This window comes from Manacus vitellinus, unplaced genomic scaffold, assembly GCF_001715985.3.
Source record: "Manacus vitellinus isolate BGI_N305 unplaced genomic scaffold, ASM171598v3 scaffold_0_pilon, whole genome shotgun sequence".
Taxonomy (NCBI): Eukaryota; Metazoa; Chordata; class Aves; order Passeriformes; family Pipridae; genus Manacus; species Manacus vitellinus.
The window spans coordinates 3720535-3738385 of record NW_021938789.1 but is presented as its reverse complement, the minus strand read 5'-3'; the positions used below and the strand labels follow the sequence as shown (position 1 = coordinate 3738385).

Below are 17851 nucleotides of genomic sequence, written 5' to 3'. Positions count from 1 at the left end.
TCTGGAAAATGCATTTTTTGTAAAAATAGAGAAGTCCTCTGTTGATCTCAAACCTACTCCTATCTGGAAATATAGACTCTTTCTTGAGAAATTTTTGCTTCTTTCTTGGAATTTGCCTTATCACTCAATCCTTCCAGAGTTAATCCTTGCTATATGCTTGCTACCAGTATAGCTCATTATCTCCTCTTTAGCCCACATTTGCCAAGGTCTCAAATGTAAATGACTAATCCATAACCTCCATGCAAACAATGCTTCCTTCTTCATTTATGTTTTATTCTGTATTAGCCAAAATGTTTATTATTATCCTAAACCTATAAAGAAAGCTGGGAGATCAGAATAGTCTTGCTATTATTGCTCACATCTGTCACCTGCATAAATGACACCTTATAGTTGTTTTTTTGCAAAGCCACAGTTATCTCCAGTCTCCTGTTCACCATTCCCTAGATTGGCACTATCTCAGTGCAATGAATCAGAGGTGGGTACTTGCTTAACAATGCCATGCTCACTTATTTCTTCATCTTCCAATCCCCCCTTCCATTTATCACTGCAGGTGACAGTCTACTATGTAACTTCTTTCTCCAGCATTATTTGAATTATTTTGGAATAATTCAAAATTGAATAAAAATCCAACCCACCATTACTACTTCTGTAGTGGAGCCCTGGGCTTTCTCTTCATTATCCTTGCATCATTATTCCATGCCTTCCCCTCATGCATCTTCCCAGGGGACCCATAAAACTTTACCTCTGCAAATAAAATAGTCACCTCTCCAAGCTATATTCAGCCATAACTGTGCTTTTTTATCTGCTGTTCCATAATAACTTCATTCTTTTTCAGCCTAGTTTTATTACTAATCCCAGTTCTTCAGACATGCAAGCAACAAGCACCATCTCAGCCCCACTTAGAAATCCTCTTCAAGTCTTAGTCACAGACATACTAGTCCAAGTTCAGTGGAGAACTGGCTGACTGGTTGAAGACTCACCATTGTAAGCCAACAGACCTCGTTATTGTACTTCACCCTATTTCTTTTTTTTTGTCTCTTGTGATCCTAGAAAATAAAAAGTTAAACACTAGTCCAAAAACATTCTAGTAGATAGTAAGTATAAACCAAAAATTAAGATGCATTATCTTCCGTCTTCTTCAGAAGAAAAAAAGTTTTAAAACTTTCCTTCCAGCCTCCAGTTGAATTTACTTTACTAAAGTACCTTTTTTAGTAGAAAACTGCAAACACCCTATTTCAGTAAAAGAACCTCTGAAAAGGTGGGTTTGCTGTCATTTTTACTAATTCTATTGCCTCATACTCCCCCAGTTTAACCCCAAAAGCTGTGGCCAAGAAGGTTTTTTTCATGTATGTAATTATATACTCAGCTATTCTGTCATCTTCCTTTTCTAAGAATCTTCAACCTACATCTGACATACACCACATCTCCTTACATAACCATAAGCCTTCCACAATTAGCATTCCAACTCATACTTTCTTTAAAGCTATGGTGCCACTCTAATTCCAGTACCCATAGCCTAATTGGGGGGGGGGGGGGGAACCAAGAGACCAAAACCAAACACTAGAAAACATAAGGAGGTTTCAAAAATATCTTCACCAACTTCACAGTTCATCATGACCAAAATACTCTCAAACCAGTATTGCTACCTAAACCAAGCTAAAGAAAACTCAAAATGTACAATCCTCCGTGCAGTCCTCCCAATACTCTCAAAACTACTGTAACCCACAACTACAGCCACACAAATCCAAGCAGGCTTTCCATGTGAGACAGACTTTCTATGTGCTGCTTTCTACTTCTTCATTAGTTTAATCATGAAAAGCACCAAAATCTGCCTTTAGTACATGGTTACCTTATTTTCACAAATAGTTCCACAAGAACATACCTTAAACTGTTGCTGAGTCCTGATAAAACAATTGAGCCATAAATAAACTCTAGATAGCCATCAAGAACAATGTACCACCCAATGATTAAGGTAATCCTACACCATAAAAATCCAGTTGAAACCTGACACACCATTGAAATACGTAGTATTAAACCCCACATATTTTTATCAGCTATTCCTCTGATAAACAGTAGCACAACAAAGCCACTCAAAACCACTAAAAGTTTCAGGAAAAGACTTGACAAGTAAACAGAATAAAGATATCCCACTAACATATCCTCCAATAAAACAAGAATAAATTTAAAATACAAATAAGTACCCCAAATTTACTGAAAACCCACACCCAAAAAAAGCAGTAACAAAGAAATTGTAAGGAGAAGAAAGTGACTTTACATGGAAATTGGGCAAAATACATATATCAATTTCCACTCACATATCAACTGAGGCAAATAGTGTGAATGTAATGGTAGGGTTTCAACCACAGAAAACAAAAAGAACCAATCCCTTGAAAAAAAGTTCTACATCTCTACCCTTCAACTCCCTTTAACTTCTCCATAAATCTTATTATAATGAGTTATCTGTCCTCTGGTCAAATAACTCCTCCTGTTTCTTTAGCTATGTGTCCCTCTGTGTTCACCCAACATCTCCACTGTGGCTCCCATCTGTTCAAAGAAACATAAAATGTCAAAGTAATTTTAAAATTACGTGTTTATAACTGTTTGTCATCAGTTATCACCTCCAATGAAGTTAAATATTCTGAAGTTAAATATCTCCCATAAAAATTCCCTCTCCACTCCCTATAACAACTTGGGCCAAACACAAAATATCCCACTCACATCGTCCTCAGGTTTCACTTCTTGCTCACATTTAACACTGCCAAAGTGGCTGGGCCTGGGCCCTTTTTATTACTTTCTCTGTACGAGGAGACAACCATTGCTACTCATGGTTGGATAGTTAATTCTGCCTCTTCACCTAGAGACTGGTTTCAGAGCTCTCTCAATAAGAGCTCTGTTTCCAGAGAGAATGAAGCTACTCTTTTAATACAAAATCCTTATTTCTGAAAATAGGTGCATATTTAAGAGCAATTATTATGAATTAAACTTAATTAACCATGGATGCCTGAAAAATTTTAAACAGCATCTGTTTGGGGAAAGATTTGTTCACAATGTATCTAATTTCCTTTGAAATTAAACTTTGTTGATGCACATAAATCTCAGAACATTTTTTAAATGGCAGTTCTTTCTTTAGCACTGAAAGTTTCTTCTTTAAGGGTAAGAAAATAATGTATTACCACAAAGAACAGAAATCTATATTAGAAACTGTCTTTTGTATATTTATCTCCTTTGTTATGGATATCTCCTATGTTACTTTTATCACCTCTCGTATTTTTAAGTCAGATCATCCTTTTCCAGTAGCTGCATGGTCATTTACAATAATGGCTTGGCAATATATATACACATATATATACATACGTATGTATCCACACACACATATATAATGATTGTTTGCAAGAAAATTTTAAGATCAGTGAAAAGATAATTTTTTAGTGCTGACAGGGACTCTGTAGTCCAAAAAAAGTAATGGACAGATAAATAGGTATCTTTAAAATCACAAAAGTTATGATTATTCCATTACTCACTGTTCAAAGGGGAAGAATGAAATTACCAGGCAGTAGGTTTTTAGTTAACAATAGAAAATACTGCTTCTCATCACATCTATTTAAATTCTGGAACTTCTTGACATGGCATGCTGTGAAAGGGAAAAGCATAAAGGAATTCCAAAGAGTTTAGACAAATTCATGGAAAACAGGTAAAAGCCTATCAGGTATGATGGTCCAAGCATGTGCTAAGAAAATCCTCAACTGGGAGAAGTATTTCTCAGTAATTTCCTGCTACTTTCTTTACTCTTCTGTCTACTTTGACAGTGCTTGAGTTACAGTCAAGTTACAGACTTGTGATCTGCCTCCGGATGGTACATTGTTCATTAATATTTGTGAGTATAATGTTAAGATAAATTAGCTGGTTTTCCAGTTGATTTCCATATCAAGAGTGGTTATTCTTTGTATAAGTTGAGGGCAGAGGACATCAGAGAGACCCCAAACACTTCACAGTTCAATAACAGGTTGGGAGACTTACTGTTTATTAAATTGATTGATTTCTTTTTTTTTAATAAAAATAAAATCAGATATTTTAACATCACACCTTGGGCTTAAGGTGGCCTCTATAACTGAATAATTCAGATTAAAATACTTTTAGGAGACACTGTAACATTATCTGAATCAAGCATTATAAATACAAGCTATTCAGACTAAAGGGTAACTTCACAATTGTGTCCTGTTAAACAAGGAAAACTATAGAAGACAGTAAGAAGGAGACAAAGAAAAAAAGCCAGCTGTGCTTACAGTATCAAATTGAAGGGTTAAACAGAAACGTAATGCAACACATATTTAAAAATGAGTTCTGTGTGCTCTGAGGTTGGTACTCCTAGTGCTTTCACCAGAATGCCATTGCCCTAGTGTGATGATACCATCAGGTCTAGGGACCTGAGCACTAATTCATTTGCATGAATTTAGAATGACTAAATCCTGGCAAAGAGGGTTTTTTTCATTTTTTTTAATCTTGTTTCCAAGGCCCTGACACATAAACACACTCCTTCAGTTCCCATTTTATGTGGGAGTGTTAGGCAGCTGAACACAGATGGATTGTAAGCATCCAAAGCCATTTGTTTAGCAAATCAAACGTTTGCTTTATTATTTTCAAGTGATCAAAGAGCACCTGCTTATTTCTTGTTCTAAGCTAGTCAGACAGAAACCGGTATTACAGCTATAACACTGTCATCCTGATGTTTATAATCCAGGCCCCAGCTAAAATAGTGCTCCTTATGAAGAACTTAAAAGCATCACAAACCCATTTTGCATAATTCATCAGGTACCTTGTGAGTGAAGGTTCAGGACCAGTTTATACACCATCCAATTTGACAATTCACTCCTGTTATTTGTTATTCCAGCTGTACTGCTGGTCTCCCAAATGGATTTTTATTTCCAGCTTGAATAGTTAGCTGCACAGTTTGTTAACTATCAGAATAAAAAAAAGAACACCTGATACAAATTGCAGTGTTCATTACCATGGTTTTTTACCTCACTACCCATTCGGACCAAATAGGTGCCCACCACAGCTACTGGGAGTCATATCTTCAATTTTGATGAGCCATGGGATTTATGCACTCAGTCACTGATATAACTCGAGGATTTAGTGTGCAAACAAGCTTTACAAGCAGATTTAACCCCTGCATGGATAAATGTTAAGTCTTCTGGAGGAATGTTCTATCAAAAACTGTGGAGCTTCTAATAAGCAAAACAGGACTAACACATAGACACCAAAAAGCATATTTTTCTGCCCTAACCCACCAGAGAAAGCAAGTGTTTTTATGTAAGCTGTACTGGGCTAAATGTGCTATTAAAATTCAAGGTAACTCAAAAGGTGTGCATTTTCTCTTTGTCTACTTCCCACAGTAATCTAGTGCTACCAAACACAGTCAGCTGCTAGATTTTGTCAGAGCATAAATTCCAGTTTTATGAGGGGATGCATGGATCTGTGGGGAGGCAGTTGCTCTAGACTACAGCTCTGCGACTGATCCTGCAAAATGGAAGCATGAACTTACCATATGGGCATGAGTAATTGGATTAAAATTTCTGTGATTGATTTTCTATAAAGTTAAGGGCATGAACAAATATTTTTAGAAACAGAGTCTCAGTGTGTGTTGTGTTTTACACTGTAGAAATACATTAGACCCTTGTTCTGTGTGACTCTTCAGTTGTTACAAGAAATGTCCTCAAATGCAGAATACAAGGGGTAAAACCCACCAGCTTCACACCCAGATGAAAACTCCATATTCCATTTACCAGTAGGTTGTTATACTTACCAATATTGCAATACTTTCCCCCATAATTTTCTTTGCAATCGCATACTATTTTCCCACTGAAGGTAACCATTTTACACTCTCCACCATTCATGCAAGGATCATGAACACAGCCTACAAGCAGAAACCAAAGATCAAACCAAAGGTACAAATTATTCAAGAGAGTCAGTCCATTTTATTTTACTTTAGTACATCTTCTCTGTGCATACACATTTTTGGGAAGAATTTTCTTTTTTGCTCATCTCAGACCTACACTTGATATAAATCAAAGGAAATTCGGCTGGTTTCTTCCCACTAAGGTCTGTCTCATTGTTTTTACTGTTATTGGATAATGTCAGCTATTGAAAAATATTATTAATGAACAATAGATAAAATGGGGGTGGTGATTATTATTACTAGTGGTGATGGTATTAACACTTCTTTCTCTGAGAGGGTTCTGCCAGTTCCAGGCTTGCCACTAAGCTGTATTAAAACTTCTAATAACACATCTAGTAGGTAGCTCAGTTAAATATTTTAGATCTCTGATTGGGAAGTATTAAGTCCTATCAAATTTCGCAACTCTCCCATGGACTCCTGATGTCCTAGAAAGCCATTGACTTTAGTTTCCAGTTATGTAAGGTGGGAATAAAAGCACGCACCAATTTCAAAGGGCTTTTATGAAGCTCGTCTCTACTGTAAGTTACTTGGGAGTCTGGGCAGGGTAAAAGCCAGATTGAGTAACAGAATAGCCATACCAGAGCACCTATAGAGGTGAGGCATATGGTTTGCCTTGCAACATCTCTCCTTCCAAATGGAAGGTGATGTGCTGGCTTCATCGGGTAAGCGAGAACCCCAAGTGCATGCCCTGTGCCTGGCCAGTTGTGTTGAGCACCTGGCAGCCCTAAAACAAGGAAGAGGCTTCATAACCTAAGCACTACCCCAGCCAGGAATGGGTAAGTTTGGCCAAAAATCATGGGGACTCTGGGGTCAATGCAGGTCATATGGGATCCTGGAGGTGGGTGAAGTTTACATGGTAGCAACTTGAGAGTGGGATAGACTTGAGAAGAAACACAGAGGTGAAACAGCAATATGAAGGGATTGTAGGTGTGCAGAGGAATATAGAGCAGGGCGTGCCACCCAAGCATGTTACAGTTTTGGAGGAGAAATTTTACCATTTCTACTATATAATCTGTGGCATATTCTTACATGAAGCAGATCAGGATTGCATCCCTCTCAAAGAAAACCCTGAGGTGTGTCCCTAAAATTCATCATAATGCATATAGTTACTTCCTCGGATAAGGATGGACATATTGAAGTGATTTCCTGGGTCAGTACTACTGCTCATGCATGGAAAGGAAAGTTAAAATGTTCTCTTTTAGGGATGGTATGTGAGCTGCAAGAGCAGCACTATGGTGTGTAACACCACGCAGGCTCTAATATCCTCACTGTCCATGCAGGTCTACAACTGTAACACAAAATAGTGCCTTACCCTTGTGTTCAACACGCTCGCACTCGATCTGGCCGTTTACACACATGCACTGCTCCACAGTTCCGTGTTGAACTCTTGACCAGCTCATGCCCACATCAAAGAACTCATAGAGATTGTCGTCAAAACATTTATCTGAAACGAAGTTTTACAAACAACACAAGCTTTCAGATGTTATTCCTTGCAAGAAACAGCACCACAATCTCCATCATTCTCTGTTCATCCCTTCTTTCCTGTTGAGCAGATCTGTGTTTGTTGGCAGTGCTTCTCAAGCAAGCCAGACTCCAGAGTGTGGAGGCACCAAGCCACTCGAGTAGAAGCTCCAAGGACCTGGAGACAGAGGTGGCTTTCTCCTAAAGCATGACAGCATCACCATTACTTAAGCCCTTCCAAAAGTTCGTTCAGCAAACAGAAAAAGTCAAATTGGTGGTATACACTTGTGTCTGTGCCACTTTAATGTATCGTTCACTGAAAAAGGCTTCTTTGTTTATTGTCAGGAGAGAAGTCTAGAGCTTCAGGGAACATGGGCTAGTGGGGGACTTGGCAGTGTAGGGCTAATGGTTGAACTCAATGATCTTAAGGGTCTTTTTCAAACTAAACAATTCCATGTTTCTATGAAAAGTCTTCATTAAACTTCAGCAAGCACAACTGAAAACCCTCAGAGAAAAATCCAGACTCCTTGCTTGATGTGCAGCAAATTGGGAGTGACATCACCATAAAACTGGAACAATAACCCAAGCAAAGCTTTTTGGCCTGACTCTACTCCTTTGAAAATGACTGCCCTGAAGGTGGAGCAGCTACCCAGGTACAAAGCTGACATCACAGGAAAAGTTGTAACAGACCCATATGTGCATATACATAAGGAATAAGGCATCACCTGAAATTGTGTTGCTTTGTCATGTCGTTATGCCCTACCTGCTAGATATAAGTAATTTCCAAACATGTAAGGGTTATTTAAACCTTAAAATAGCAAAGGAAGGGGAAGAGGATTTTTGTGCTTCCCATGCTCAGAGCATACTTGCATTTATAGTTGTACAGTCAAGCTATTTTCAGATGTCCTGTCAGGAATGGATTGTCTGTCACAACCATTTGCAAATCCACCTACACAAACACTCATGCTGTAGTGGTCTCTCCCATCAAGCACTACCTTTTCATCAAGCAAACATTAATGAGCTTTACTTACTACTCATATTTTGTGTTGTAACACCCATGGAAGAAGATACTTACTCAGCTGACAATCCTCGCCTGTGAATTCCTCGGGACAGGTACAGTGGTACATCCTATGGCTATGGGTGAGAGAACAGGTACCTCCATTTTGGCAAGGGTTGCTTGCACAGTAATCTAGAGAGGCCACATAAGAGGTTGTTGTTAATAGGTGCTAGATAAGTCAGGCTTTGCTGTGTTAGGCATCCACTTGATTACATGAACCATTTTGGTTCAATGCATGGTGGCTTTAATACCACATATTAAGCTAAAACAAAGTTTATCCAACCAATTTACATTAGGTTTGTTTTCAGCTGTATAGCAGCTATATTTATCTGGCTTTTAAAAACCATATGGTAAATCACTGAGCTGAATCTTCACCCCTGGAGTGATTGTCCAAAGATGGTAGGTCCAGGCATGCCTGAAGTTGTCAGAGCTGGCACTGCAGTGAGGAAGACGATGGGACAGGTGTCCACAAGATGGAGCTGTGCCTTTACACTGGGGAGGGAGGAAGGCTGCAGCTCTGCCTCTGCCCAGCATTCTGTCCTGCAACCTTCTCATTGCAACGTCAATCATCGGGATTAGGCATCTCTCTTCCAAATTACAAGAAGGACAACCCTTGACAGAAGAATTTGCTATTGCTATTTTTGGATTACATCTAAAACTGATGGGCAGCTAGAACAAAGAGGGAAATTATAAAGCAAAACACAAAGCACATCCAAGTAAATCAGGCCAAGAAAAATTAAATTGGACCAGTCTAGTATATCTCTGTTTACTAAGGAATTTTCTAAATCATGGGAAAATGTGGTGGGAGAGGAGCATATGAGCCAGGATAACCCTCTAACTACTGCAATAGAAGCTTTACATGGCAATGTGCCATGCAAATGTAGTAAGTCTTGCTGTCCAGGCAATGTTCCTGATTTCAGGCAAAGTTGAAGGATGCATCTCCCCTGAAGTTAACCAACAGCATGTTTACACCTGCTCCAGAGCTGGCCCAACAGCTTGTTTGCATTCTAATCCTCTTTTCTAATGCTCATCAAACTCTGTGACACCAACTGTAGAATTATTCAATCCATGTGCTTCTTCAGCTAGAGAGCGCGGTCCTAAGCACGGGATGCAACATATAGAGGCCCAGGCACACACATGCAGGGCTAAGGTGAAGCATAAATGGTGCATCCTGAAGTTTGCTAAAACATTGTGAATGTGAGGTTCGCTGGCACAGATCAAAATATTTACTTCAGAAGAGAGTGATGTAATTCCTATCAGATAGCAGGTCTGGGTGTATTCACTGGGAGTTTCACTCCAGGATAACATCAAGGGAAAGCAAGTAAAGTCAGTGACATTCCTAATCTTCCTGCTGTTGATAGTTAGGAAACTTCTAGTGGTGTAATGTTTCCTCAAAGGAAAATCCTGTATTTCCTATTCCCATTACATCCAAACCATGACTTGATCTCCAAGACATCTTCTGCTGCTACAAGTGCTCAAGTAATTTTTTGTACCCTTGTTAAATCTACAAAAAGCACTTCTAGTCTTCCATTTCTTTCCCTCACTACATCCCACCCACCACTCCAGTCTGACCATCCAGGGGTGTTCAGTGTCCCTTCCCACCTTTCCTGGAGTCCAGCAACAACTTCTGCTCATAAGCATCACAGTTCCCTGCAGGGAATCCTGACCACCATTAACTATCAATTAACTGGGGAGTGCTAAGTCCCTGCCTTCTCAACACTGTCTAAAGCACCCTCATGGGCAAAACACTGCTTGCCAGCAGTTATCTTGACTTCAGCTTCACATCTCTGAGTCTCTGCTGAATGAGCAGTAGCCTTGTCTCACCTTTCTACCCATATCTCCCAACAAAAACTTTCTGTTTCTGCCACCCATCTTCCCCAGAGCCCCTCCTGGGGTGATGCCTCTTCCTCCTGCCAGCACAGCCCACATTGCTCTACTTCTTCTTTCCATATCAGTCCAGATGTACCTTGAAAATACTCACTCTCTGGCACTGTTTTCCCCATATTTGCGCCTCCCTGGGGTTTTGACCATTTGTCCAAGATTTCCAGACATTCAGAGCAGTAGTTCTACCAGACTGCCCAAGATCTGGAAGTCCCACAAATAGGGGCATTGCACATTTGTGCATATGTGTACATAACTGCAAGCTGTGGATGCACAGCCCAGCTGGTCCATGTGTGTGAAGGGGTTCACACTGGGCAGCTACTACACACACCAGAGAAGCTACTACACACACCCTGGGCAGAGGAGGAGGATGTCTGGAAACCTGGGCAAATAACCCCTGAAGGCAGCAATAATGCTCCCACAGATAGTAGAGGGAGTTGAACAAGGGCCATGGCTGTTGATAAAGCAAGCTCTGACTCTGCACAGTGCAGTACTAACAACTCCCTCCAGCAGAAACTACATACCTGAGCTTCACTTTATCCTGAGGCTTAAAGGCTGTCTGGTTAAACTTTCCCTGAATTTGGTAGATGCATTTTTCTGTATCAATGCCTCCAACACTTGCTTAGCATTGATTTGTAAGCACCTCCAAAGTTCTGAAGTAGGATCCCCACATATACATGGTATTCTTGGCCTGGAGAGTGTTTGTGCTTCAACCTTTGCTTTCAAGAAACTTTATCGCCATCCTAGTTGACACACTTCTCACCAACCCCTCATGGCCAAAGGATACTCTCTCCCTGAAATTTCATTTCATCTTGTTTTTCGAGCATCTTTAAAATGTTTGAGATTTCCCCAAATATTTAATATTTTAGTGGATTTTTTCCCAACAAAATCATATTATTTTAAAGATCAGCATTGTTCAGTTTGATTGCTTATTTATTCCCAGCTGTCTTCCTCAGCAGATGACCTTTCTTCCTGTTTGCTTGAAATTCCCTTCATCCATTTTGTCACTTTTCCTTTCAATCTCACCATAAAACTTTTCTCTTTAAGCTATGGTTGATTATCTGTTAAACATTTTTTAAATTCAAATACAGTGCTTGCTGCTTTAAAAAAAATAGACATGTTTACAAATAAAACAGCAGCTAAGACACTTTTATTTAATTTTTAAAAATTCTAAATACTTCTAGAAATAAAGATTTTTTTTCATTTTGCAACAGCTAGCAGTGATCTCTTCCAGGTATCCCATCCATTTTCTCTTTTCTTTCCTCTCTCACACATATAAATTCTATTTGGGCTTTTTTCTGGAGAAAAAACAGTAGCCAGGGAAAGCCCTCACTGATGTTAAGGTGCATTGACAGAGATACCCCTCAGCGAGAGGCAGGCAGACAGGGTGGCTTTCTCGTTCCAACCCACCCTACCCAACCCACCCTGCCTGTAGGTAACAGGCAAAAATGAGCCAAGAATTCTAAAAAGGCTTGCAGGCAACGAAATATCTTGCAAGACAATGGTGATGGGCAGACAGAGGGACAGAGGTGGCACAAGGCGCCCCCAGAAATGCAACACTAGGTTTGGAGAGCTGTTTCAGCTCCTGGAGGAGTCTCTTTGAGTCAGCCAGCTGTCACTGTGACAGTAACTGTTTCACTGGAGGATTAAAGCAGTCACGAGTTGCAGCTACCAATATTTTAAGCTCTGGGAGGCCACTCACGAATAACTAAGTGCAGCCCCCATAACCTGGCTCTTGTAAGGCATGAACTCCTATAAAGTCCACATTCATGTCTGACACACTTACATTGCAAAGGCACATACAGTGCTGCTTTTTTTTGGGTTGGGTCATTTGCCTCTGATCTACTGTTAATCTGTTATAAAGCCGGGCTGGAAAATAATTTAAAGTCAGGAAGTTTAAAAAGGTGATGCTATGCACTGCTTAATTTTAGACTGTCAGCATGATTCAGCTAACGTTGGCTTTTCAAGTGCTCTGGTAGATTGCAATCAGTTTGGCAGTGAGACTCCTGACACTGCGGAGAACTCCCTGAAAGGGGATGGTAGAAAATACCCTTCCTTTGAAAGCGGAAAGTGAACGTCTCAGGGCATCTGGTCATATCCTGCAGACTAAATAAGACAGATTGAGTTTAAAAGTAGTGAGATGGCAAAAAGAGGAACATGATCAGCATTTAGACATAGATCCAAAAAAAAAAACTTCAGGGGCATCAAGTTTAACCAGCGCAACACCTGATTTGTCAGTGCTGGTCTGTGTCTATATGAATTGAGAATTAGATGCATGCTTTCCTTATAAAATGAGATTCTCTAACATCCAGCTGGGATGGAGCTGGGAAGACAGAGACAAGAAAAGGTCAGTCACTGAGGTACTGCTGAGGACAGGGATGCATGTTCCCAACTGAACTTCTTGGGATGTGGTACTTTCACTCAGTGTGTCAACTAAAGTGACTTATATCTATATATAGAGAGAGTCTGCCACAGACCTTGACTTCCCATTTTAGACAAATTTCTGCAATGAGGTAATTGTAGCATTGAAGTGTGATGACCACATGAAGCCATAGCACTGTTCAGCTAAGTAATCCTCTCATTGTCCCTTAGGACTCTTGCGATGAATGTTTATGTGCCTTCTAAACAATTAACAGGTCAAACAGACAGAAAAAGTAGCTGATTAAATGAAGGAAAAGCTAATAGGCACATCCAAGCTGTGCAGGAGGAGAAGATGTGCTCAGCTCCAGCTGGAGTTCAGATTTCCATGTTGGCGTTACCATAATTTCTCTCCATGACTTCAAATTAGTCAACAGAGAGTGAATTAAAGACTGTGTGATATACACAATTTAATATTATGGTTCTGTAGAGTCACAGAGAGATTATGGAAACAGCTGATGTGAAGGCTTGCTCTGTGTACACCAAATAAAAGGCACACTGGAGGCACCATCCCTCCTTACTGCAAAGGAGGAACCAGGTACCTGGAGCAACCCAGCAATGGCTCACCTTACCTGAGTGGTCTTTGTGCAACAAAGCACAGTGTCCCCACCTCCTGTCCCGGTCAAAGTTAGGTGTTGTTGAACACCTGAAAAGAAAATTAAAGGTGAAGTTTAGTGCAGCTTTAAATAACTGAAACTTCATGGCCTTCACACTTTGGCAACCTGGAAATTCATACTTTTTTTTTTCTAATTAACATTACTTTCATTCAAACTCTCTTAACACCAGAGGGAGAAGTTTGCTTTCATTTTTTAAAGTTGCTCTGCTTCATTCCTCTCAAATTAAAAACAGATAAAAATGAGATGTAGAAGCAGGATCTGAGATTTTCGACAAACCCTCCAGAAAAATGCCAACATTATTTCTATTTCTAAGATTAGAAAATGAAAGACAGAAATAAAAATAAAACCAAAGCAAAAAATTATGTCTCCTTTACTCATTACAAAACAAGCAAAAGAGGACCCAGACTATTTTTGATGCCTTATGGTTACTTTAATAATCTGTGGAGGCAGGAGAATGTCCACAAAGGGACTTTTCCTGGCTTTCAGTGACAAATGTATTTCACACTCAGTTCCTTTAAAACATTCTTATTTTGGAACTTGTTAGATGAAATGAGGAAATAACTGACATGGTGGTGATTTCCGAACGCACAGATAAAACCTCCCCTTTTTTTTCAGAGCAGAGGACTGAGTCGCCACGTCGCCTGTGGGAATCCTACCAAGGCGAATTTTGACAACTGCTTTCTGTACACCTTCCTTGCCCTCACTGGTCTATTATCTCCAAGGCTCAGAGCACTCCAGCGTTGAGCTGCTGTTCTTCATTTGCAGAAGTAAACTTACAGGCTTCCCCAAAGTCACACAAGGAACATGTGACTGAAATGAGGCTGCATCTTGGGGGTCCAAGTCCTGTCCCAATGCGCCATCCACCAAAACATCCTCCCTAACCAGTTCTAATGCAGAGAAATAGATATCAGCTACATGGCATTAGAAAAATTAGAGTTTACTTTATTTAATGTGCCTTATGATCTATGTTTATTATGCGTGGTTTTGTCATACCTTGAACACTTGGGTGATCAAATATTTTTTCACCCCGGGACGTCACAAGCTAGATTGAAATTTTATTGTAGTGCATGTGTACCATTTTAACTGCCCTACTTTCCTTCTTAATTAGATGCTATGTGGCATTTAAAACACTTAATTCCTGTGGAGCATTTGAACAGGCCATGTATATTAAGTTTGGTGACCTCAATTATATAAGGTGCAGTAACAAAAAGGTGCTTGGTAGTCTCGTGCAGATTAACTTGGCACATACTTAAAGAGGCTCTTTTCTATAAGCATTAAGGCTGGTGTGACTCTGTTGGGAACTGATGGAAATTTCTCAGTGATCCTTTGGTGGGAAGTAGATTGTGCTTTTTTAAAGGATGGTCTAGTGTGCATGAAGATTAAGATAAGGAATGAGTTAAAAGTGTTCTCAGCACTGCCTGTGTCACTGTTGGCAAAACCATCTCTGACTGAACACTTCATCTGTGCCAGCCATGATGGGGGAGGAGAATCCACACTTTTCTGACTTTTCTGAATGACATAATTTCTGATTTAGCAGAGTGATGTTATACTGAGCAGCATGGAATAGGCAAATGAAAAAGGCTCTGCATAAACCTAAGAAATGCAAGAAAACTCTGGTCATTATGGGGGGAAAAAAACATTTTTGTGCAATTCAATGCTCTCTGGAGTCTGTCCAGCAACAGTCAAGTTCTAAGCAAAGGGGGATCTCAAATTTTTCCGTCTAAAATGTTTTTGTTATCAGAGACCCTGACAGAAACTCCTTCTATCAGCTTTTCACAACCCACTGATCCTCCCACTCAATGCTCTCCACAGCCAGTCCCCTCCTTCCCTATCATCTTGCAGTGACTACGAAGAGGTTGGTCCTACCTTGTGATGCCAAGCTGCCTCCTCAGTGTCAGGCTTCTTACCCAGTCACATAATCCTTCTATATGTTCCACCACATATCTCTCCCTGTCTGGGACAACCTCAGCACATCCTCAAAACTACTTCACTTGTCTCCCTCCTTTTATTTTCAAAATGCCTTCTTTGCTTTGAGGCTTACCAAAAATGTGATGATATTTCAGTCTCAGGGGATGTGACCTCCAGCAGCCAGACCAACCCAATAGGCTTATTATTTCTTTGTGCTATTTGCAAATGCACCCATGCTCAAAATTTATGAGATAGCAAATGTCTTTACGTCAGCCTGTCACATAAAATTGTTAATAAAAAGTGAAAACTTAAAGACACAGACACTGAACTAATTACACCAGAAAAGTCCACTTTCTAGGGATAGATTTAAATAACATTTTAAACCCATGCATGGTAAACAACATAGGAATGGACAAATAAAATGGTATGTCACAGATGAGGCCTAACTGGCTGACAAGATAAATGGAAAGTGGGTTATCTTACCCACTTGGGAGCCCTAACAATAGGATGTCAGAGAGCAAGCAAAGACTCAGGACAGACTGGTGGAAGGAAAGAGCTCTGCCATCACACTTGGTGCTGCTACTCTTTTCAAGACTTGGAGGTTGCCTGAAACCTTTCTAGGTGTTGTCCTGACCATGAGAGATGTCCAGACTTCACCTGACAACACCAAACCTACCACCGTCAGCACCAGAAAAATATCAAGCCTGGTGCTTGACATGTCCCAGCTCAACCCACATGTACTTCTCCTTTACAGGACTGCCATAAACTCTCCAGGTTGTAATCCGGCTGTCCATAAAGCTCTCCTCTGCACTGTTTTCAATCTGTGGCCAAAGTTTCAAAAGTTATCTTCTTGTATTCCAGGGAATACGGTAAGATCATGCCCTTCCTATACATATCTAAGCGTACCTTTGCACAGGGGACCCACATATCCAGCACCCAAGCATAGGATAAGGCTTCTCCAGGGTATGAATCAATCAATACCTTCCAATTTACAGCCAAAATCTCAGGCTAGGTCTGCTCCTGCCATTCCCCTTGAGCAGAATTTGAGGAATCCATCCCACCATGGAACACAGGGGCAGGGTGCTGGAAGCTTCCCTGCAACCACAGCTCGGTTCAGTTCAGACCACTGTCCCCATTTGCTCTCACAGATGTTCACTGCACACCCACTTTGTCAGTCCCCACACTGCTCTGTCTTTCTGGAGGTACCAATGAAATTCAGAAGCAATTCCAGCTGGCTTTTTTTCTCCTCAGCACAAAGGGAAAATTTACATGATATCTTTAGTAAGTTATCATGTAAGACTTGGTAAGAGGACACTAAATAGAAACTTATCTGTGAAAATAGCTTATAATTAAAGGGAAATGCAATACAGGATGCTGTTAAAGGAAGTCTATTATTTAAATACTGCAATTATTTTGTCTTCTTTCCTGTATTTTCAATAAATATTTATAAAGATACAACTTGTTTGTTGCTCCCAAAAAAAGTAGGGAGGGCTTTCTGCAGTCAGGAGCTGATTTACGTTGAAACACAGTATCTGTGTCATAGGTACCACGAGAAAACATAAAATTAAAGCCAATTGGAGAAGGCTTTGGCCCGCACTGTGAAGTCTTGCCTTGAAGTATGACTTGAGTACTAAGGACATGAACTTAAATGCATAAGCCAGCACTCTCCTGGTCTGGTCTCCTTGCATTTGCCCCCAAAGAGGTATGTTGGACCCAGCCTCCCATCATCTCCATCCTTACTAGCAGCTTGCAGGCAGGCAGGAACAGGAAGGACACAAACCTTGCCTTCACCTGCTGTCTGCCAGGTCCCCCGAGATCAGTTATTCAACGTAAGTCCAGCCTGGGTTAGTGCCAAGTCACACAAAAATGCACGGAACAGGTTTCCCAACTGCCATTCAGGGCTCTTTTACCGGCATCTCTGTGCCTGAAGTCACACGTTAAGTTGCTTTTAGCTTATAAGCAATGAGTAAACACTGGCCAGAAGGTCACCCATAGGGTGAAATGGCCTGTCAAAATCAAACAGCTCCAGCTGTCCTCCTCCTCGTCTCCCTGCTTGTAAATGGCTTTTAAAAAATCGGAAGCATGAGAACGAGCTGTCCAAGGTCAGCTCTAAAGTGTGCTCTAACCTTGGATCCCATCTATTCACAGGTTTTTCCATTTCTGTGGCCTAACTGGCTAAAAACAAATACACAGAGTGTCATGTATTAACAGGATACATCTTAAGCACTGCACGAAATTAAGTGGTTCCAAAGGTCAAACTCTTTGCAGCTACAGTTCATCAAAGATGGAGTTCAGGTAGGAAAATTATTCCAGTTCCCTTTCTTTAGTTAAGATAGTCTCAAATTCTTGTTTCCTGGAGGGTTTTCTTACCTGTGGTATAACTGTGGATATTGGGGGAATTCCAAAGTGGTCTCCTAGCCTGGAGCTCTATCTCTATTTGTGTAAGCAGTTGTGTGTTGTTTTGTTTACATTAGACCAGCACTTACACTTGAAACAGATGTGTCATCAGAAAGACACCACAGATCATGAAAAAATTAGACAGACAGGTATAAA

The 17851-nt window shown here is 40.3% G+C and overlaps 1 protein-coding gene across 1 annotated transcript in view; it reads right to left on the bottom strand.

Moving 5' to 3' along the window:
- Positions 1–17851, bottom strand: part of HGFAC (HGF activator) — a 42722-nt gene that overhangs the window by 20130 nt on the left and 4741 nt on the right. Inside the window, exons 4-7 of the mRNA XM_029962563.1 lie at positions 13346–13419; positions 8493–8606; positions 7269–7400; positions 5804–5914 (exon numbers count right to left, since the gene is read on the bottom strand). Coding sequence (XP_029818423.1) covers positions 5804–5914; positions 7269–7400; positions 8493–8606; positions 13346–13419 — 431 coding nt within the window. The remainder of the gene's footprint in view (positions 1–5803; positions 5915–7268; positions 7401–8492; positions 8607–13345; positions 13420–17851) is intronic.